Source organism: Nomascus leucogenys, chromosome 6, assembly GCF_006542625.1.
Source record: "Nomascus leucogenys isolate Asia chromosome 6, Asia_NLE_v1, whole genome shotgun sequence".
Lineage (NCBI taxonomy): Eukaryota > Metazoa > Chordata > Mammalia > Primates > Hylobatidae > Nomascus > Nomascus leucogenys.
In genome coordinates, this window is record NC_044386.1 from 46,930,933 (window position 1) to 46,955,802 (window position 24,870).

The following is a 24,870-nucleotide window of genomic DNA, read 5'->3' on the forward strand; positions in this document are numbered from 1 at the left end:
CAGAGTTTAAGATAAATCCAGATGGATGTACACTCTAATATACTAGTATGTACTGACAATATGTGATACTGCATATTAGATACCCTATTAGACATTCCAAATATTTAGCCATTAATGGAAAAGGAGATAAGTTCTCAGAACTACTGTGAAGACACAGAAAAAGTATTGGCTCTCTAGGCAGAAAAAGAAAGCTCGTGATTCAGAGAAGTAAAGTTGGCAGAGATGATCTCCCAATATGGCAACACAATTATTTGAGAAGATCTAAGATTTAAAATTGTTAATTATTCCAGGAAATGTGCACATGTTATAAACCTGAATTTCTGCTTTATACATTAAATTTCTTGGATATATAATTTAACAAATGCAAACATTCACAAAATAAATCTCCAAGTCCAGTACTCTGTCAGCAATAATTATTCTGAATATTCTTGATTGAGTAGTGACAACAAATTACTTTGTTTGCAAGGGCAGTAGGAAGTAAAAAGTGTTAATGTAACTGCTTTGGGTGTACCATCTTCTGCCCAGGTTTTCTCTAAAGAGAAGTTGCAACATGGTTCATGACATCTGAAATTTCGGGTGGGAAGACTTGGATCACTAAGGAGGCAAGATTTGTTCAAACTCACTCACCAACTGTTCCCTCAGTTACATTAGCTATTTAAATATTGTTGCCAAACGCCAGAACCTCTCAGTGGAATAACTGAATGACAGACCTCCATTTCCCAGAAAGCTCATTCTAGTTCTTGAAATTCCTGAGATAGTATTTAGTGCAGTGAAAACAAAATGTGTTTTAAATTCTCATGCAAAATTTTATTCAGTTAGTGCAAATTTAAACAAGATAAAACAAGACTTAAGATAACTCGTTTAACAGCAATGGTATAGAAAATGTAATTTGACAAGTTGTTTAACCTCTGTGTACCTTAATTTCTATTAATATTTAATGCTGATTTACCTTATATGATGTTGAGAAGCTTAGTAGGCTAATGAGTTTGAGCAATTAACACATTAAAAAAATGTCTAAACCTTCAGCGTGATAAGAAAGCAAAAAAAAAAAAAATCCAAACATGCAAATGAAAGGCAAAATTCAATATGAAAGAAGCATGAAAAGACTAGTAGTAAAATAATTTTGGATTTCTTTTACAACTGACCACAAATTTTCCAAAAGTTTTAATAGCTGATATCAGTTGGACTCAGTCATCAAGCAGTAACCAATATGCTCGAGACACTTTCATAATATGAAGAGTAAAAAACTAAATGTAAAAATGCTTTATCACCATAAGTTAAGTGGTATAAGAATTGACAGAGCACAACTTAAAAAATAGAATGAATAGCTTTTTTCTTATTCACAAAAATCTGAATATAGAATCTGAAATTTTCACTTATCAAACATGTCAACATACTATTAGATTAGAGGTTATCTTAGGGTTAAATTAAAAAAATGCTGAATGTATAGAATACGTAAAAAATAAGCAATAATTATACAAATGTTTGTTCCCATGTTCCTACCCTCAAACTGGCGTGTTATTTTGGAAATAAAGTGTTTTAGTTACAAGTGTGCATTTTGATGTATCATATGCATTTTTAACTATAAAAGATAAAATACTATTGAAATTCAGTTTTATTCTCCAAATCAAATCCCTTAACGTTTCATCCAGAACTACATTACTTTTTACTTTCTGTTACTTATTCCCAGAGTGATTGACATAGTTCTCCTTAGGCAAATAGAAATAAGTTAAAGGAATAGCAAAATGGCAATGCTGTCATTACATTGCCTTCAAAATGTCAATATCAAATTCCCATGGAGATAAATAATAAAAATTAGTAAATGATAAAATCTGAATGTACCTTGCATAGAATTCAACTAAGAAAAAATCTGATTAAAATTACAAGTGAATAAATATTCACAAATATCAATACCTATTTATAATGGAAATTATCCACCTCTATTATGCTATACATAAATGAATTTGATTAAAGAAATGATGGGAGAAATACTAGTTATAGTTAATATGTTAAGGCTAAATATATGTTTCTATACTGCCTTTTATCATTTGTGGGAAATAACTGTTGTGATTTGAGAAAATTATAGATAATGTGATAACATTAGAAATCATTACATTTTTAAAAAGATAAAGACTTGGAAAAATATGGGAAGTTCATAAAAGAATAATGCTTTAACTTGTCCTTAGGAATTTCTGTATTGCTCTTTTAATCATAATAATTAAAAACATTTGTATAATACTTTCACTTATAAATTACTTTTTATTGAAATATTTATATATCATAAAGTTTACCCATTTAAAGTCTACAGTTCAATGAGAGGGAAAGACAGAGAGTGGCTGCTAATGGTACAAAGATTCTTTTTGCAATAATGAATAAATTTAAATTATAATGGTGATTGCACAACCCTGTAAATATAATAGAGCATTTTGAGCATTGTTTCATTTCATCGCTACAAAATCCTTTAAGAGAATGCTACTCTAGAGAAGAATAGCATTCACATGCGAGAAACTTTAAGGAATTATACAATATATGGGAAATACGGGACCCGACTGGGGGCTGGGGGAAAGAGAGAGAAGCACATGAAGAAAGAGGCAGAAATCCTTCAGTGCTTGATCAACCACCAATCCGAGAAGGGGTGGGGCAGGAGGCAGGGAGCACCATGGGATAGTACAAACACATTTGCAATCTATCAACATTTGGGGAAGCAAACAAGGGATCAAAGGGCACACTGCCTGGGGATTCTGCAGCTGTGCGTACCCATACCCACTTTAGATCTAGCACAGAGAACATACCAGGAAACTAAACTGAGGAATTTACTCATGCAACATGTGTCAGGTACCTACCTTCCACATAATAGATTCTTCTCCAGATGCTAGGGTTATAACGGTAGACAACACAGAAAAGTCCCTTTCATAGAGCTTACAGTCTAAGGTGCGAAACAGGCAATAAACAAATAAGCATATCATATCAGTGGGTGATAGATTGGGGGTGGCTCTACTTTCCTATTTTATAAAGCAGTAAAGGACTTCCTTATCAGAAACCTGAAGTGAATATTCAGGAAAAGAGTATTCCAAGCAGGGGCAACAGATATGCAGACAACCTGAGGGACAGGTTTGTATGATGTGATTGGGGAAGGACAAAGAGTTCAGAGTGATTGTCACAAAGGGATGAGCTGGGAATCATCGGAGATGAGTTCAGAGACAGGGCCTCCAGCAATAATGCAGGGCCTTCCAGTTCATGGTAAAGAATGGATTTCATTCTGTGTGTGACAAGGGTCCTGAACAGAAGAGAGACATGATTTGATGTTTGTCAGATCAAAACAAAGAAACAGTAGAAAGATGTTTTAGAATTAAAGAGATATCTGAGTCTACAAAGTTTAAGCACTCATGGAGTACCAGGCACAACTAACAATGAAAGAAACCCTTCAGTGTATTTTCAACCTTGAAATAAATAAAAAGCATTATTCACATCTAGGCTGAAACAAAACAGAACAGGCTGTGTTCAAAGAAGAAAATTATTCTGGTCTTCTAATTCTTTGCTATAACCCTATATACCAAAAGACAATGGAGAAGTATCCACAGGGTTCTGAGAGAAAATAGGTATCACCTAAGAATTATATACTTAGCCACACTGTCTTTCAAGCACAACAGAGGTAGTTTCAGACATGCAGGGACTTACAGTGTTATAATCCATGAACATTTCCCTTCAAAAAAATGACCTGCAGGTATAGGCTGACCAAATAACTAAGTCAAGAACACTTATGACTATAAAAAGAAAAGTTGTCAATAGTAAAATATAATAAGCTACAATTTCTTTCATAAAAAGTATTTTGGTTAATTATTATGTAAAATTAAAGTTATAAATGTTTTATATAAAATTATATTAAATGTGTGAAAAGCAAATATGTAAGTGTATACATAATTTCTGGATAAATACACTGGGTAATTTTGAAGTTCTTTGTGCTTTGTATTTTTCAATTTTTTTGTAAGTTTTTAAATCAGAAAAATAATATACTGTTTTAGCCTGTTTTCATGCTGCTGATAAAGACACACCTGAGACTGGGAAGAAAAAGAGGCTTAATTGGACTCATAGTTTCACATAGCTGAGGAAAGCCTCAGAATCACGGTGGGAAGAGAAAGGCACTTCTTACACGGTGGCAGCAGGAAAAAATGAGGAAGAAGCAAAAGTAGAAACCTCTGATAAACCCATCAGATCTTGTGAGACTTATTCACTACCACGAGAACAGCATGGGAAAGACCAGCCCCCATGATTCAATTATCTCCCCCTGGGTCCTTCCCACAACACATGCGAATTCTGGGAGACACAATTTGAGTTGAAGTTTCAGTGGGGACACAGCCAAACCATATCATATACATTTTCAATAGTAAAGGAGGAAATTATTTGGTCATATTATCCTCTGGTATTTGTAAAATGTTATGCTTTATATATTCTGAGAGTAGAAAAATTGAATTTGTAGGTCATTAATGAAACATATAGATTCTTTATTTAGATATAGCTTTAGAATATATCTAGCTGAATGGTTAACTCAGGTTTTAGCACTGAATTCTTCATTCAAGTGAAGACTGATGATCATCATCACCAAAGCTAATATTTGAGCACTTATTACTATGTACCAGGAAATTCTCTAACCATTTTACACATAGCACCGAATTTAATCTTCACAACAACATGATTTTTCAGAAGAAGAAATTGATGTACAGAGTTGACAGAACAATCGCTCATTGTTGCATGGTGGGTAAGTAATGGAGACAGATTTTTGTACTCATCTTGTCTGACTAAAGCCAATGTCTTTGAGACTAAACAACACACCATGGAAGACGGCCTTTAAAATAATCCCAAATAATCTCTACTTCCTACTATTTACCCCCCCCCCCACCCCCTGGGGTAGTCCCCTTCCCTTAAACATAGATTTGACCTAATGACTTGTTTCTAATGACTAAAATACAACAAAAGTTATGGGTTCTCACTTCTGTGATTGGGTTATAAGAGATTACAATTTTTATTTTTTTGTTTTCAGACTCTCGGTTTCTTGGCTTGCGTACTTCGATAAATCAAGACACCATGTTGGAGGGGCCTACTTGTAAAGATACTGAAGGTGGCCACAGGCCAAATGCCAAGGAAGAAGTGAGGCCATCAGTGAGATAACTTTTGAGAAACCGAACTCTGTCAACAACCATACGAAATAATATGGAAGCAGATCCTTCACCAACTTTTAGATGACGCCAAGTCCTGTATGACACTTTCATTTCAGCCTTGTAAGAGACTCTAGGACAGAGGACCCAGCGAAAACATGCCCAGATTACTGAATATGAATATGTTCTGTTAAATGACAAAGAAGAATTAAGGTTTCAGTTGGAATTAAGTTTGCTAATCAGCTGACCTTAAGACAAAAGATTATGCTGGATTTCTAGTTCTGCTCAATGTACTCAACAGGAAACGTAAATGTGGAAGAGGGAGGGAGAAGAGTCATTTTTAGAGTCATGACAAAAATACTTGGATATTGCTGACATAGAATTTGGAAGATGGCCACAGCCATGAAACATGGGAAGCCTCTAGAAGCTTGTGAAAGACAGGAAAATGGATTCTCTCCTAGAGTCCCCAGAAAGAAAGGCTGTCTACCAATACCTTGATTTAGCCCAATGAAACCGACATCAGACTTCCGGGCCTACAAGTCTCTAAGATGATATATTTGCATTTGCATTGTTTTATGCACTAACTTTGGGGATAATTTGTTGCACAGATGACTAATAAACACACTATGTCAAACAGAGGACAAATTAGCTGGCCAGTAGTCATTCTTCTCTGAACCTTAGCTACCACCAAAGCAGTCCCTGAAGTTTTAACTTAGTGTTCCATAGAACACAGTGTGAAGACCACTGATCTAGACTAACTTCTCAGGAGGTGAATAAATTTCTTTGAATAGTGTCACTAAGAGGGACTACAATAATTGAGAAAGGAATCACTTGATTCTAGGTGTCATTTGCCTTTGAGTCTATTAGTAAGATCTCTCATGCCTGGTTGTCCATGTGAGTTTTTCTTATGTGGAGCACAGCATGAAAATTCTTTAGCCTCATAACTTGGGTTGTGATTCACCTGTACAGTGAATTCTCCAGTTTGCAAACCACTTACTACTGGTTGCCTCCTTTCATTGTAGAATCTTCTCTTGTAGCTCCACCCCATCAATCCAGGTCCAGTTTTTATCCTTTCACTTACTGCTTTTGTATTTTTCCAATAAGCCAGAGTAGTGATTTGGGGTCATGGTGTCGATGAACTCTGCCATCTACATGGTGAATTGTGAGTTTTTACTCACTGTAATGTGTTTATACTCACTCTAGTGATGATACTAAGGTTTACAAATAATTTATTTATTCTTATAAAAGAATAAACTATATCCTAATGTCACTCATACTCTTTCACATGCTGAAGTGGTCCCTGGTAGTCCAGAAAGGCCTGGAGTTTCTTGCAGTACATGGCATTGTATACATAGCATGTCAGCTTTGGCTCATCAGGACACATTTTGAAGTTAAGATCAGCATTTTGGAGCATCCTTAAAGAACCCTTCCAATGACAAGTAATGCAGAGTGCACTGAAGTTTCCTGGGGAGACGCAGAGAGGGTGACCAGCACAGAGCACAGCACAATACACTCATTTCCCCACGAAACATTTTTGTTTTCTCTCCAAGATGTTCTCCATGTTCTAATCTGCTCCTGTCCTTTCCAGCCAGCATACTGTCAATAGGTCTAGACTGTATCTTCCTCTTCCACTATGATTCTAAAAATGCCATTTTCTTGCCCCTAATTCTATTGTTTTTGCCAAATTGAATATCCCATTGATACAGGATTAATATGTGTGTGAAGTTACTCACCACAAACCATTCACAGGTATTTTCCTGATAGTATAACACACATGTGAATGTTATCTATAATGCTTGAAAAGGCTTGATCTAAAGCATAAATGGGCTTTAGCCAAGTCCTTTCCCCTTCTCCTCAAGTTGTAGCCATGTCGCACTTACAACAAACATGTATAATTGACAGTCACCTCAAGAGAACCAACAGAAGGTATTTCTTCAGAGCTTTCCCTGGAAGGTTTCCAAAGAAAAACAAAACAAAAAACATGGTTTCCTAAACTGCTTATCAGGAGAAAGCTTCTAGAAAGCTGATTTCATGCCGACTGCCACCTCCTTCCCAAGTTTCTTTTGTTTCCAAAACATTTTCACTGGCTGAGTATCAGCAGTCTCCAAACAAAGGCACAGATTTTTTGACCAAAATATTACAAAAATAGTCACAGCTATTTCATTGGTTATATCCACATATCTGCATGCATCGTTGGGCTTGTGATTCATTTGACTTAATGAGGAGAGAGCTAAATTTACAAGTTCCACAATTCAAGTTCAAGTAGTTTAGATAATATTCATTTGTTCCTAAACAATTTTATCATCTTTATTATCTACCATAGGTAGCAAGGCAGCAATGAGCATCTAAGGCCATGACATGTAAATATTTCTGTTTCCTTTTATTTTCCTTTTATTATACTTTAAGTTCTAGGGTACATGTGCACAATGTGCAGGTTTGTTACATATGTATACATGTGCCATGTTGGTGTGCTGCACCCATTAACTCGTCATTTACATTAGGTGTATCTGTTTCCTTTTTAAAATGAACTTTTCTAAACTAATTTTAACAATTGCTTTCAATCTATTATCTCTCTAAAAAATTCTAAAAACCACTAATAAGGAAGAAAAATCTAAGCAAGTTTTCATCACTTTATCTTTTCTTTTTTCTCCTATCTCTTCCCAGATGGTACATGGCTGTAAAACTAATAGCAGGAAAATGATAGAAAGAATATAAACTTAAATATATAATTTTCACATAAGTGAAAACCTACCATGTTATGATACTGACATATGCAAAATGCAGTTAGCTCCGTTCCCTTGTTTTCAGCCAATACCAACTTTATTTTCTTGATTGAACTCTTACTATATTTTTCCTTCTGGCAATAATGGCTTTCTATAGATTTTTATATTCAAATGCTCCATTCAAATACCTTGCCCAAGAGATGTGATCATTCACCAGGAATATCTTAATTTGTTTGAAGAGAAAACATTTTTATGCATAAATATAACATTTTCTTTATGTATATTTAGAAATAAAGAGCTAGGTACACAAAAACAGGCCCCAAATTGTGTCAAATTCCAAATATTGTTGGGGAAATTATCTATACGCTGTATTATATTGGCAAATTTATCAACATAGAAATATATCTGAATATATCTAAAAGATATATTTTGTGAGATTTAAGGTGGCATAATATATTTTTTAAAATATTCAATTATTATTTTTTGAATACGAGTATTCAATTTTAAATGAAATTATAAACTTTCATAGTCTATGAACTGCTAGCTTCAACCCATCAGTGTGTCATAACATCAGTTTAGAGGGTGATGACCAGAATTTAAATATGTATATATAAATTATATGCAATATGTCATATATGTATGCTATATATTATAAACATGTAATATCTTCATGTATATACAGGTACATATATAAGGTACATACACATCTAAGAAGAAATAACATTTCAGAATTTTTTATCTTTATCATGATGTTTATGTTTCATGAAGGTTTTGTTTTGGTTGTGTGTGTGTCTGTGTGTGTGTGTGTGTGTGTACTATATTGCTGTAAAAGTGTATTTTCTTTTTGCTTTGGATTGTGACCAAAACATATACAAACAGAAAAAAGGAAAAGGCATCAAAAACAGAAAAAAAGTAGTAAAGAAGTGAACAAATAACCAGGCTAAAGAATATGATTCAGATATAGTAAGTGTTTGGGGGAGAAAAAAGAGTTGGAGGTGTGTGGGAGTGTTGTGAGGGATGGGATGGTCAGGGTAGGGATGGGATGGTCAGGGTAGGGTTGTGAAGGTCAGGGTAGGGTTGTGAAGGAAGGTGACCATGAAATGAGACTTGAAGAATGGAAAGGAGCCCTCTATGAAGAGAAGGGAAACAGCTTCATAGGCAGAAAAGCAAGCAGATATAAATGCCCTGGTGTGGGAACACATTTGGCTCAGTTAAGGAAGAGTCATGGGGACAGCGTGGCTACATTTGAGTGAGAGGAAAGTGAATGAGGTAAAGCTGGAAAGACGGGTAGAGCCCAGACTACATGCTACATTATAAGCCATAGAAAGAATAATGGATTTTGGTCAATTGAAAGAGGAAGCCTTTGGAAACTTTTATATACCAGGGAATGTCTTGATGTAATCTAAGTGTGTGAAAGTCAATCTGAATGTTATGAGCTAATGGATCGTAAGAAAGCAAGAGCGGAAATGTGCAAACTACTTAGAGGGCTATGATAGGTATCAAAGTGAAGGGGGCCTGTAGCTAGAACTAGTTGGAGGTAGTAGAGATGGAGAGAAGTGTGAGAGCCAAATATGCTTTGGAGGTAGAACAGGTAAGTATTTATGGATTTGTCTATGTCAAGTGTCTGGAGATTGTGGTACAGCAAGAGAAATGAGGAATCAAAGATAATATCCGATAATCCACAAATGGTAACATATTTTGCTGTAATAAAAAAAGACCAAGAGAGGAATAGGATTTGGGTGAGAAGGTTGTACTTCTAGGTTTACTTTAAACATTTAAGTTAGAGGTGTCTAATGGACATGCTTTTCATCCATATCACTGATTAAATCTTGTATGTTTATTTGTGTGATTATTTGCTTATTGTAAAGTAAAAAATTTCTCAAGGCAGGGATCACGCCTGTTGTGTTGCATTGAGCCTTGCTAACAGAATGCCTGGCACACAGCAAACATTCTGGGAATTCCTTGAATACATAATATATAAGTGTGTGTATTAATGAAAAATTAAATGAATGTTTGTGATTAATTTTCCTTTGGTGATCATTTTTATCAAATAAACCAAGTTTTAACAGAAGATAGTTTCTACTTGCATAAGAATGAGCCAAGGACAATGAGGTGTCTATAAAGAACCATGAAATGGGTTTATCTGCTAGTTAAATCACCTGCTTCCACACAGCGGTTTTCTAGAGCAGTGGTTCTCAACTTTGGTGCACATTAGCCGCAACCGGAAGTTTTGTTAAAACAGGAATTGCTGGGCCCTATTCCCAGGATGTCTGATTAGGTAGATGTGGGGTGGGGCCCAAGAATTTGCATTTCCACCAACTGCCTAGCTGATGCTGCTGGTCCAGGGATAATCGCTGCTCTAGCAAGCAAAAGTTTTGAACCTGGGGTTCATGGATCCTTGGGAGAAGTCAATGATTGAGCTATAGGGCATTTGTATACATATCTTTGACAGAATATATGCAGAGTTTTGATGTGTAGGCTATTTAGCATTTTTCTAGTAATACAGTCTACATATTTTATTAGATTCTCCAAGAAGGCCTCCAAAATGTAATTCACATTATGAATAATGGTACTCAATCATGAATACATCAATCTAGTATGAATACATACTAGAACCACCAGGAATCTTGGCTCTTCCATTCAATTGCAATGTAATTTCAGGCAAAATAACCTCTCTAAATGGGGGATAATGATAGTATTTATTTCATAGGCTTGTTGTGGGAATCAAATAAGTTAATAGTCATAAATCACTTAAACCAGTATCTAGCAGGTGCTAAATAGGCAATTGCTAAGTAAGATAAAAAATCTGGGCGTGTTTCAAAAGGCCAAGGCTCTACCCCTGGTGATTCTAATGTACAATCAGTGTTGAAAACCACTGTTCTGAAATGAAGAGAGCACAGCAGATAAATGAATGCCTTTCCTGAAAGTGTCTGGTTAATTTCTTTTCAGTGAACCAGAATTCCCTTCCCAGAGGAGCTTGGCGAGGAAAACTACAGAGGGCTAACAAGAGCTTTAGCATCTTAGACAATAATTTATTTTTATAAAATTTCAAGAGTCATTTCTTGCTCACCTCATTTTCCTGTTGTTATGGGAAGGGCTGAGGGAAATGAAGCCGAAGGGAAAAAAAATGGTTTTATCCACACTGACTATTATTTTTGTTTAAAATCATCACAAACAAAAACCTGACCTAAAATAAGAATATGCTAATATTATACAGAAATGATCAGAGAGGCAAATACTAATTGTGCTAGCCAGCCTTCAAGATGACACCTGTGATCCTTGACCCTTAGAGTTCATATCCTTGCGTACTCTCTCCCACACTGAACAAGCTGAACTGTGTGACCAAAGAGATAATGTAGAAGTGACTGAGTGTGGCTTCACAGTATAGATAATACAGATGGCAGCTTCTGCCTTTTCTCTTGCATTGCCCCCTTTGGGAAAAGCTAGCAGCTGTATCTTGGAGATGGTCAAGGACTTTGTGGAGAGGTCCATGCTGAGAACAACTGAAGTCTCCTGCTGACAGCCCACAACTACTCAACAGCCATGTAAGTATGTCACCTAGGAAAGCAATCCCCCAGCCCATCATTTCTTCAACAACAGCAGCTACTTATGTATGTTGCCAGCCACTATATTTTGGGATAATTCATTATATCATAATAGGTAAGTGATACACTAACCCTAAATCTTATATTTTTTAGGTATCCAAGCTGAGAGTTTCTCTTTTCCTATTTTGGTGCTACTGCAGGGGATCTGTTCATCTTATTCTTTTCTGACTCATTAAGCTCACCAAAAATAATTAGCTACTAAAACAATTAACTAGAAAAGTGGGTATGTTGTGCGAGGGAGAGAGAAAGATCACCCAGTCTCAGCCTTTTAGTCTCCTGAGGCCTCACATATGAGAGAAAGAAAAAAAGTTGTCATACTTGACTGAGTACCAAGCTCAACAGTGAGAGACCAGCTGTATTCATGACAACACAGACTCTGAATTGAGTTAACAAGAAATTTAAATTCTAATACCATCTGAAACGAAAAATGTGAGAAAGCTCAGTGTTTTCCAGGAGCACAGATGACCAGGTAACTTAACTAAATCCTTGAATGTCAGCGTCCACCGTTGTTCCTTATTTGAAAACCAAAGAGGCAGAATTATATGAGATAAAACTAGAATCTTAGAGTTTGAGTTCAGGCAGGGATAAAATATTCATCAAGACCTTATGTTCTATCTATATAGTGACCATCTACCAATTAAAAATATCTGAACAGGTAAGGTTCCATATCCTGATTCTAATACCAGCTCAGTGGGTTTTTGGAAACTCATTTCCACTTATGTGAGATTCTGCTAAAGTTCACCATTGTATAATAGAAAGACAGACTTAAAAGTTATTGAAGTTATTAGACATTGAACTTCTAATAGTATCAGAGCACCCAGCTGTGTGTTCAACAAATAGATTTGCCTATACTGCAAGTGGGACCACATTCATAGCCTGAGAAGTTAGTTTAGCCCTGTTCTTACCATTTGATTACTTTTTAAGTTGGACCAGAGAAAGTGGCTGACCAGTTAATTACATACCTACTCTGATGTATTCATCTCTATCAAAACAGCATGGTCTATTACTCAGGTAAACATATTTTAATTATCTTTTACTGAAATAGATAACAAAGTGATTTAGTAGGTGGTCAAAGGTGTACCTAAATAACAGCATTACAAACAGTCTTAGATGTCTATTTTTCTTCTGTTACTTAGAAACCAAATATTTTAGTCAGCATGTTTCTAGATTAATTATACGGAGCTTGCCTTCTCTATCTACTCCAGATATACAAAACAAGTAGTTTCAACTTAATTGCAAGGGAGGAGGGAGTGTGTGGGTTGGAAGGGAACTGCCAGTGGAGTTTCCATTTCCCAAACTGTGAAATGCACTTACTGTAAGTGTGAAAGAGGAACTGCGCTCCCAAGTTTAGGTCAATGGTATTAACACTTATGCTTTCCTTCAATGTAAAGATGAAAGGAGGCAAGAATCTCCTACATTTCTGAGATACATGTTTAGAGGTGAAAAGCAGATGCTAATTAGCTTCATTTCTTGCTCCCATTTAATTGTTTTTTATGTTTATTCCCACATAGCCGCTTCCAGCTCTTCAGTGTATGCAGGATATATTTGCCAACCCTCCAACCATCCCAGTTTTAAATTATAATGTGTTTATTTCCTTATTGTGATTTCAGATCTTTTGGAAGGGATAACCAGGATGCCCCAAATGCTTCAGTGTGTTTAATCTCTTGGAAAGCCCTGAGTGCACCAGGTGCTCGTAAGATATAGATAAAGAAGGGGCAGGGCAGATAGGGTGTGGGAAGAAACATGCAGAACAAGCAGAGGAAGATGAGCCTGAAACGCATCGGTCCACCTTGGTCTTGCCCTGCTTCTCAATGTCTATTCTCCCCGATCTCCATTTCCCCACTAAAACGACATAGGGGATTTAATGGAATATTTTTCGACTTTGTATTAGACAGCCTGACAGCTGACTTTTACTAACCAGTCTGTGAAATCTGCTTGATGGCTAAAATGTGGTTTTATCTCATGAAAGCAGCATTTTGCCAGATGTTCTGTGGGCTGTGTTTGCTAATGTAAAATAGATTGTTATATATTAGAAAGCCTTTGTGTAAGGACTGAGGCTAAAAGGCATTCTGATGAGCTAAAGCTTTACTATTCTGTTGTGCAAATATCAATATGGACAATTAAACTGATGAACAATGTACTTCAATATAGAAGGGACTAGAAAACAGCTACTTGGGACACTGAGGCAGCAGAATGGCTTGAATCAGGGAGTCGGAGGTTGCAGTGAGCCAAGATCACACCACTGCACTCCAGCCTGGCGACAGAGCTAGACTCCATCTCAAACAAACAAACATACACAAAACATATAGGAAATTTTAACAATGTACAACTGCCTGGCTCTAATATAAATGAAAATAATTCTGAATTATGTTGCTAATCTACACACATACATTCATTTACACACTGCTTTAGTGCACCTTAGATTTTCATGCAACCATTATTTATTGAGCAACTACTACATGCCAGGCTTGTGTTAAGGACTGACACATGGTTAACATAGTTCTTTTTCTCAAAAAGCTCTAATCTCATATAATTGAAAATGTCACTAGTAAGACCATCTATTCTACTAAAAAGCATTAAAACATTTTAATCTTCCAAATGTATATGAAGTATGCTGAATCATAGTTAAATATGGAAAATACGGTTATGCTGAATTGTACCTAAGTCCCCAGTTAAATTTACTCTAAGACATAGATTTAGAGTAAATTTTAAATTTACTCTAAAACTTACATGGTAAAGTTAATTATCAACTTTCTATAACATTTGGCTTATACATCATGATACAAAAAGGCAATAAATGTTTGAAAATGCACTGAGTTTTATACTACTCAAACAAAAGGGGAGAACAGTGAAACACAAAGGTGTTGAGCTCTTGGAATGTTCCCAAGGTCACACAGCAAAAGACAGTAACAGATTGATGTCTCCTCTACTGCCCTTTCCACTAATCCATTGAGTTGGGATTACCTGGTAAAGTTGGTAATTTATTTGTTCAACAAGTAGTTATCGAGTAGCTTCTATTTTCTAAACATCATTATAGGCGATGTAGATACGTCGGTAAAAGTCATAGACAAAAAAATTACATTGTGGTAAAAAAGACATGTAAGAAATAATCAAATCAACAAACAAATAATCAAATAAAATTAGTTGTTATGCAGCAAATTAAAATAAAGTTATTCCTGGGAGCTACTACAGATAATGTGGTGAGGGAAATCTTCTCTGAGGAGGTGTGGGTAGCTGAGCCCTACATGGCTGCTTATGAAGATTGGTGGGAAGAAAATTCCAGGCATCAGAGCAGCTGACCAAAAAAATCCCTCAGGCAGGAATAAACTTTTATTGTAGTGAAGACAATAAAGGAGTCAATGATAACCCGTAAGTGCTTAAGTAACTGCATAAATGGTGGTAGCAATAACGCTATCTGGAACAGCTGGGAAGAGTCGGTTCTGACAGAGGAGTTTAAGAATCTATATCGACCCTAAAAATTTTCAGATGCCTGATAGACTTTCAAGGAGGGTGGGGGGATGCAGAGTATAGGCCTACGGTAGTGAATGCTATCTGAAAAAAAGTTATTTGCTGAGTGGACTGGTAGTTCCTGTCTGATTTAAGAGAATTTTGGGGTCCCAAAGAGACAGTGAAAGCAGAGAGATGTAAAAGGATGTGGTTAGTAGGAAGCAAAGATGGACGAGGTAGGAAGGGCTGGGTCATTAATAAACTGTAGAAGAAACACCTCATTGCAAAGTAAGGAATTGTACCTCTGAGCAGTTCTCGTGTGATTTTAAAGATTAGATAAACCTCTCTATTTGTGAGTGGGAGAGGCTGACTTTATCAGAAAACTAGGTATTATGATCTATTGAGTACCTTTTTTTTCCAAATAAGAAAAACTGTATGTTCCCTCTGCAACCTGGTACAGGAAAGCTATTAAACAGTAGCATGAGAAACATGAACTCTATAAAACCTGTCTTACTCTCACAACCTATTTTCCATATTGTAATCAAAATGATTTTAATAAGTTGCAAATCTAAATAAGACATGCACCTGCTGAAAATCCTTTATGGGACTTTGTTTCTCTCAGCACAGAGTCAAGGCCCTGTCTGCTGGTCCCTGCTAATTTCTCCTGTCTTACTCTTGCTACCTCTTTCTTGTTCATTGGGCCCGCTGAGTTCTCTCTTCTCAAATGCACCCTGTGCTTTCTCTAATTGCTAGTGCTCTGTCCTACCAAAAGCTCTTCTTAACTCCTACCTATCCTTTAGGTCTTTATCAAAGTTACATTTTCTTAGAGGACGTTCCCGTAGTAAGCCTGCCTTGTCCCCTAGCCCCAGGTCTGATGTAGGTGCTTCTCCAGACACTCTGTCATCATAAGCCCTCACCACTCCACATTGCAACTGTTTGCATTCTTGTAGTCCTCCTCTATAATCTTGATGAGGGTGGGGACCAGGGCTATCTTGTTCACTGTTGCATCCCCTACATCCAGTGCACCAATGGTCATTTAGTATCTATGGGCTCAATATATATTTACTGAATAAGTACAAAGAAATTTTTCTACCGGGTTGTTAGTTTCTAGAGGATAGTAACCGGGTCTATGGTTCTGTCTCTAACTGTAAACACAATGTGGGTGCACAAAGAATATTTATAGAATTGCTTAACTTAGAGCTGTATTTCTCTTCTTCTACACTGAATGATTTGTACTTATTCGGAGTGGAGTTTCGGGTGAAGACCACTGCCATTGTTCTTGTGTAAACTTGGCAGGATTTTGACCCGCCTCCCCATGGATACTGTTTCCAAGTCCAGGTAGACAAATATCTGGACTAAACAACTCATCCACCCCCTCAATATGGCCTGCTTTGGTAAATGAACTACCATAAAATATTCTTGCATATGAGCATAATCCTACCAGTGAAATACTCTTATGATCCAAGAACTTAGACCATATAATTAAAAATGTATATACTTCTTTAGGGCTTTTTGAGTACTTTGAGACCTTATCTTTCTACCATATGGAAGTAAGTTTTAGAACTAAACTGATCACAATAATTAGTGTTTTAATGTTTCAATTCTTAACATTTAAAGCCAAGAACACAATATCACCATTTAACTCTAACATGTATTCAAATAAGTATAAATATTTATAATTACCTTCTAAAGCATATTTCATATCTAGAGCAAAAAGAGTCCACATAATTTCGGCACTTATTTTTCCCATGTTCAGCTCTTGAGGAAACCTAAAACCAAACACATTGTATTAGTGTATGAAGAAGAATGGCATGCCTCAAAACCAAAATACAGCATTTTACATATATACCACAGTAGTTATTACACAGTTCATAAATATGTTTATTTATGACATTTCTCTTTATGAACTTTCGTAAGTAAAAAAAAAAGTTACGCACTAGAGTTTAATGTTAAAAAGTTATTGGATGGTAAGAAAAGAGACTTCATTATATCAGTGCCAAAGTAACGGTGCCTGGGGCTCCCTGTGGATGTCTTGTGATGAGTGTTTGTGTCTCAAGAGCTCCTTCGGTTTTATGGAAGACTCCATCTTTTTTTTTTTTTTTTTTTTTTTTTTTTTTTTTTGTGAGATGGAATCTCACTCTTCACCTAGGCTGGAGTGCAATGGTGCCATTTTGGCTCACTGCAATCTCCGCCTCCCGGGTTCAAGCAATTCTCCTGCCTCAGCCTCCCAAGCAGCTGGGATTACAGACATATGCCACCATGCCCGGCTAATCTTTTGTATTTAGTAGACACAGGGTTTCACCATGTTGATTCAGGCTAGTCTGGAGCCTCTGACCTCAGGTGATCCACCCGCTTTGGCCTCCCAGAGTGCTGAGATTACAGGCATGAGCCACCATACTTGGCCGACTCCATCTTTTTATGTCTCACTTTTGAGGATAGATCAGATGAAGCTGAATAGCAAACACCATGTGACACTAAAAAAATCACACCTCATATATGTCCCTCAGCCATTTTCTTTGAAGCACACTTAAGTACTTCTATTTTTTCTATTATCTATTATCGTCATGTGAATTATTTGAACAAAGATTCCTCACTCCCTCTGACAAAATGGCTCCTGGTGGACACCCACTAATCTATACTCCAGAACTTCCAGGCAGGTCTGTGTTTTAGACTAAACAAGCTTAGGTTAAAAACAAGATTCTGACTGCTTCTAAAAATTTATTTTGTTTGCATGTGTTTTCAGTATCATGATAAGGCTCCTAATAATATAAGCCCAATGAATATGATGACCGAGTCTTTTTATTACAATGTAAACACTCACTCCCTGCCAGAATGTAAGACTAGAAGTATTTTCTCTCTATATATATATACAGACACGCACACATGAATAAAAATATTTATATCAAAGAACAGAGCTAGCTCTCACATTCATCCACATTTGGGGGTTCAAATAAAAAAAGAGTATAATCCTGTATGGAAAGTGTTACCTAAGGAAATATGACCTCAAGACAACCTCAAATAAGAAAAGACTACTGACACATAACAGAACTAGTCTAGTCCATATTTCCATCAAAATTAGAGTGTGTTGCATCAGTTTCCCTTACTGACTGCCAATTTTATCAATTTGTCTAATAAGGCATTCGATTTTAAAACTTAAATCAGAAGCTTTACATTTATCAAGTATTTAAGTTCAGAACTTTTCTAAAAAAATTTAATATAATCTGAATACATATAAATTAGTTTTCAATATTAAATTTTACTTTATTGATATAAAAATAACCCTAAGCAAACAATTTATCTCAAAAGGTTTCGTCTGAGCATAAATACTAGCATCATACATTTTGTAGTACATTAGATTTTATGTAATTAGTATGCAGCATCAAATTTGTAAGTGATATAATAAGAGTGCTTTATGCTTATAAAAAGGCAAAATTCCTTAGTTATTTTAATTTATTTGTATCGAGAATAAGATCATATTAACTTTACAGTACAATATACAAGAAACAAAGAAATAAAGAACTAAAACTAAAAACAAACACACAAAAAACTAAAGAATATCTCTGATAAACATAGATGTAAAAATCTTCAACAAAATATACCACATTTAATCTCACAATATATAAAAAGAATAATACATTATGATCGAGGGGTTTGTCCCAAAAATGCAACGTTAATTCAACCTTCAAAAATGAATCAACATAATTTACCGTATTGTTAGACTGTGGAAGAAAAATTTTATGATCATCTCAATAGATGCTGAAAAGATATTTGACAAACTTCAACATTCATTCATGATTTAAAATCCCTCTGGAAGATAGTAATTAAAGTGGACTTTTTTAACCTCATAAAGAGAATCTACAAAACTCTACTGCTAAAATTATTGTTAAGTCTCACACTTGATACTTAAGGATGAAGACAATGATACTGACTCTCAGTATTTCTACATAACATTGTACTGGAGTTCCTAAATTCTGTTAAAATGCAAGAGAAATACGTAAGAGGCATATAGATAGCAAAGGAAGAAATAAAACTCTTCACAGACAACATGGTTTTCTACATAAAAAAATGGCATGCTAAAAATTGTCTGCATAGAAAATGTCTAAGAAACTAATTTAAGAAGCTACAAAATATAAGGTCACAGAATACAAAATCATGTATTTCGGTGTACTACCAATGGACTATTGGAAATTGAAATTAAAATAACAGTATCATTTATAATAGCATCTGATATGGTTTTGCTCTGTGTTCCCACCCAAATCCCATCTCAAACTGTAATCCCCACATGTTGAGGGAGGGATCTGTAATTCCCATGGGGGCAGTTTCCTCCATGCTGTTCTCTTATAGTGAGTGAGTACTCATGAGATCTGATGGTTTTAAAAGTGTTTGGCAGTTCCCTCCTGTGCTCTTGTCTCTCTCCTCTTGCCCTGTGAAGCTGCTGCTTGCTTCCCCTCAGCCTTCAACCATGATTATGTTTCCTGAGGCCTCCCTCACCATGCAGAACTGTGAGTCAATTAAACCTCTTTCCTTTATAAATTACTCAGTCTCGGGCATTTTTTTTTCTTAGATGAAGTCTCACTCTGTCACCCAGGCTGGAGTGTGGTGGTGCGATCTTGGCTCACTGCAACCTCTACCTCCTGGGTTCAAGCGATTCTCCTGCCTCAGCCTCCCGAGTAGCTGGGACTACAGGCATGCACCTTACAGCAGTGTCAAAATGGACTAATGCAGCATCAAAAGTTATTAAATACTTAGTTATAAATCTAAGATAATATGTACAAGATTTATATGAAGAAAACTATAAAGTATTGAAAAAGAAATTAAATAAGGCCTAAATCAATATATTGTATTTATAGACTGATACACTCAATAATGTTAGAATTTTGTCTTTTCTCAAATTGATTCATAGATTCAATGCAATCTCAATCAAAATTCTAGCAGAATTTCTTGTGGAAATTAACAAACTGATTCTAAAATTGACATGGCAAAGTAAAAGCACTAGAAGAGGAAAAAATGTTGTTTTTCTTTTAAAGTAAAGAACAAACATTACTTGCATTTGCAGCTTTCTATGAAAATATAATAATTTATACAGAATATCTTCAAATACAAGAGTGGCTAGTTTTCAACAATGTGTAACAGTATGTCAGTGGAGAAAGGACAGTCTTTTCAACGAGAGATGCTAAAATACTTGAATATCCACATGCAAAAAAGAAAAAATCTTGACTCATACCTTGCGACAAATTAAACATTTAACCAAAAAGGACCACAGACCAAAATGCCAAACCTAAAACTATAAAACTTCTGAAAGAAAACATAGTAGAAAATCCTTGTGACCTTATATTAGGCAAAAATTGTCTAGATGTAACACAAAGGTGTAAACCCATAAAGTAAAAAATTGATAAATTGAACTTCATGAATTAAAATCTGATCTTCAAAATACACTGTTGAGAAAACAGAAAGATAAGCCACAGACAGGGAGAAAAAAATTTGCAAAACATGTGACTGATAAAGGACTTATGTCCAGGATATATACATTACACTAAAATCTCAATAATAGAGAAAAAACATTACCCAATAAAAATGGGCAAATGATTTGAATGACATTTCAGCAGAGAAAAAAATTAGATGGGAAATAAACACATGCAAATAGGCTCAACATTATTAGTCATTATATACTTGGCAATAAAATTATGATGTGATACTACATGTCTATTAGAATAGCTTAAAAAAAACAAAAGGCAAAAGCCCACCAATATTAAGGGCTAGCAAAGATGCAAGCATGCAGAGGAGCTGGAACTCTGACACATTGCTTTTGAGAATGCAAAATGTTATAGTTGTCTTGGAAAGCAGTTTGGCAAATGACATTCTTATAGAATTAGAAAAAAAATTCTAAATTCATATGGAACCAAGAAAGAACCCAAACATACAAAACAATCTCAAGAAAAAAGAACCAAGCCAAAGATATCACACTACCTAACTTCAAATTATACTACAAGGCTACAGTAACCATAACAGCATGATACTGGCACCAAGAAAGGCACATAGAACAATGGAACAGAATAGGGAGCCCAGAAATAAGGCCACACACCTACAACCATCGGATCTTTCACAAAGCTGACAAAAGCAATGGGGAAATGACTCTCCATTTAATAAGTGATGCTGGGATAATTGGCTAGTCATGTGCAGAAGACTGAAACTGGATCTTTTTCACCATATGCAAAAATCAACTCAAGATGAATTAAAGACTTAATGTAACACTGGAAATGACAAAAATCCAGGAGAAAACCTAGAAAATGCCATCTGGACATAGGCCCTGGCAAAGATTTTATGATGACCCCAAAAGCAATTGCAACGAAAAGAAAAATTGACAAGTGGGATTTAATTAAACTAAAGAGTTTCTGCACAGCAAAAGAAACTATCAACAGAGTAAAGGGACAACCTTCAGAATGGGAGAAGATACTTGCAAACTATACATCTGGCAAAGGTAATATCCAGAACCTGTAAGAAACTTAAACAAGTCAACATGCAAAAACAACAGGCAACCCTGTTAAAAATGAACAAAGAACAGGAACAGAGACTTCTCAAAAGAAGACTTACACATGGCCAACAAGCATGTGAAAAAATTCTTGACATTACTAATCATTACAGAAATGCAGATCAAAACCACCATGAGATATTATCTCACATTGGTCAGAATGGCAATCATTGAAAAGTAAAAACATAACAGACGCTGCTGAGGTTGCAGAGAAAAGGGAACGATTATACGCTGCTGGTGGGAATGTAAATTAATTCAGCCACTGTGGAAAACAGTTTGGAGATTTCTCAAAGAACTTAAAATAGAACTACCATTTGACTCAGCAATCTCTTTACTGGGCATATAACCAAAACAAATCTTTCTACCAAAAAGACACATGCACTTGTATGGTCATCACAGCACTATTCATAATAACACAGACATAGAATTCAACCTAGAAGCCCATACACAGTGGACTGGATAAAGAAAAGGTGGTACATTTGTACCATAGGATACTACACAGGTATAAAAAAGAATAAAATCACGTCCTTTGCAGCAACATGGATGGAGTTGGAGGTCATTATCATAAGTGACTTAACTCAGGAACAAAAATTAAATATCAGATGTTCTCACTTATAAGTGGGAGCTAAATATTAAGTGCATATGGACACAAAGAAACGAACAACAGACATTGGGAGCTCCTTGAGGGTGGAGGGTGGGAAAAGAGTACGGATCTAAAAACTACCTATTGGCTACTATGCTTATCATCTGGGTGATGAAATAATTTGTATATCAAACCCCCATGACTTAACAATTTACCCGTGTAACAAACCTGCCTATGTACCCACTGAACCTCACATAAAAGTTGGAAAGAAAAAGCAAAACAAAAACCACCATTTAAAATAAAACAACAAACTGGAAAAATATATACAGCTTATATAAAAGACAAAAAGAGAATATTATTAATATAAAAGGAACATATAGTATTATTAACATGTTAAAAATCTAGAGAAAAAAATGAAAGAAAAAGTGGCTGAGATGAAAAGGAAATTTTAAAAAAAGTCAAAGCCTTATAAACACAAGAGAGGGGCTGTTCACCTTACTAAGAGTAAAAATTTTCTACTTCTCAGACTGGAAACAATTAAAAATTGATGAAAATTCAGGCTTTTTTTTGAAGTTGATTTTCTCATAGTTATCTAATGACTCTCTACAGGCCTTCAGTTCTTTTCTATACCAATATCTGTGTTGTCCCTATCCCCTTCTCTTCTCTGTGCCCCAGGAGTCCCCTCATTGGCTGCATCATCCTGATGTTAAATGATACCATGGAAAAATATGCAGCTATTGAAATGACCAAGGCAGATCTATTTCAATTGACACGAATAGATGTCTCTCGAGCAGTATTAGGTGAATAATGCAAATTATAGATTAGCATATAAAATATGATCGTGTATTTCATAAAAAACACTATGGAAGCAAACATTATTAAATGAATTTCTATGTTTATATGTGTGAGAGATTAGCTGGAAGAAAACACACCAAAGTACTGAAAATTTGTAAAGCTTAGGTTGGGGAGTCATGCTTTTAATTTTTACTGATTTACTTCACAGAAATGATACATAAACATTAGGACTCTTATTTTCTACTTCATACAGCCTGTGAAGCTGAATGTGATTATTTTTCTAAGCATATCATTTTTGAAACTCAATTTTGAAGTAGAATCAATGGGAGTTTTACTATATACATGAGTTCTTTTAAAAGATGGATAATATTGTTTCTCACAAAACCCCTGTTCAGTTGTTATTATTTCTAATTTAAAAAATTGGTGGTCAGGAGTTAAGCCCTGAAATCTCTCCAATAAAGAAAAAACAATATTCATGAGTTTGTTTGATATTTAGAGGAGATGTAAAGGAAACTTTAATAACATTCATTTTAGACTCAGTAACGTTAGAGATTAGGAAAGTATACTAGAACATGAAACAAATCAAAGATAGAATCAGAAACAGAGCCAACGTATCTTGCCCATGTTTCTTTTCTTTTCTTTCTTTTTTTTTTTTTTTTTTTTTTTTTTTTTGAGACAGAGTCTCACTCTGTCACCCAGGCTAGAGTGCAGTGGTGCCATCTTGGCTCACTGCAACTCCACCTCTCAGGTTCACGCCACTCTTCTGCCTCAGCCTCCCAAGTAGGTGGGACTACAGGTGCCCGCCACCACGCCTGGCTGATTTTTTGTATTCTTAGTAGAGCTGGAGTTTCACCACGTTCACCAGGATGGTCTTGATCTCCTGACCTTGTGATCCGCCCACCTTGGCCTCGCAAAGTGCTGGGATTACAGGTGTGAGCCACCACGCCCGGCTCATTCTTTTCTTTTACAGTAAAAAAAATTCCCATGCATTGAAAATGTTTTCACAGTTAACTTTTTCTTTCTTTTTTTTTTGGTATCAGGCTATTGGTTTTTTCCTCAAAATATTTACAGTTTAAATAATTGGCTTCATATTTTATGTAGTAGTCCCTCTTTAAATTTAAATCTCAAGATCTACTTCTTGCTGAGATCTACTTCTATACGGAAAACAATATTTGGGGTCCGAGGTCTCATTCTGATCAGTTTTAGAAGTTTTTCTTCATTATAAAACATTACGATACACTGGTTTCAATTTTGGTCGTGCTATTACCTATAGAGATAATAGACATCGCATGATAGAAAATAAAAAGAATGCAGAGTTTCTTTCTTTAACAGTTACACAAGTTCTTCTGAAGCCTGTATTTTATTTGACCTTACCTCCACTCTATGGTACTTTTTGTACATTCGGAAGAAGTTTTCTTACTCTTTCTTACATATTTCATCATTAAATTAATGGCAATTCTATTTAGCTGATGAATTTAGATAGCTACCAGAGTCATCAACCTCTGCCACCATCCACAGTGTCCCCTCCTTTCCACCCTCCTGGGAATTTTTTCTTTGGTCTACCTATGGAATTTGCCTCTCTCTTCCCTATTCCTAATATCACACCCCCAATTCAAGTCGTTATCTTCATTTGCCTCAATAATTGCACTAATCTATTACTTTAGGTCTTTGTCTCTATTTTTCTCTCTTCTGATATATCTTCTATATTATCACCTAATTTACCTTTTAAACACACAGGCCATCGTATTTCTAACTACTGCTTTAAAACCATAAATTGCTTGTCACACATTTATTAGCATATAATAGTTTCAATTCATTAATATGACTATCCTGCTCTGACCATCTGGCCCCAACTTTCATTTCTTTCACCTTCATTCCCCAACCCTTACCATGAATAATCTAGCTACCTCTATTATTTATTATTTCTTGACATGCTTGACGTTCCATATATCTTCTGATAATTTTCCACCTTCCTGTTCTCTCTTCTTCTTAATTTCTATGAGATAATAACCTCTCTCTCTCCCTGGAAAGCACA

General features: G+C 35.6%; 1 protein-coding gene across 2 annotated transcripts in view; it reads right to left on the reverse strand.

The window, feature by feature from the left end:
- Window positions 1–24,870, reverse strand: part of UNC13C (unc-13 homolog C) — a 654,851-nt gene that overhangs the window by 199,885 nt on the left and 430,096 nt on the right. For both annotated transcript variants that reach the window (XR_004030428.1, XM_030814067.1), the window contains exon 19: window positions 16,612–16,697. Coding sequence is in view for 1 of the 2 variants with exons in the window: in XM_030814067.1 (XP_030669927.1) it covers window positions 16,612–16,697 (86 nt within the window). In the remaining variant the exon portion in view is untranslated. The remainder of the gene's footprint in view (window positions 1–16,611; window positions 16,698–24,870) is intronic.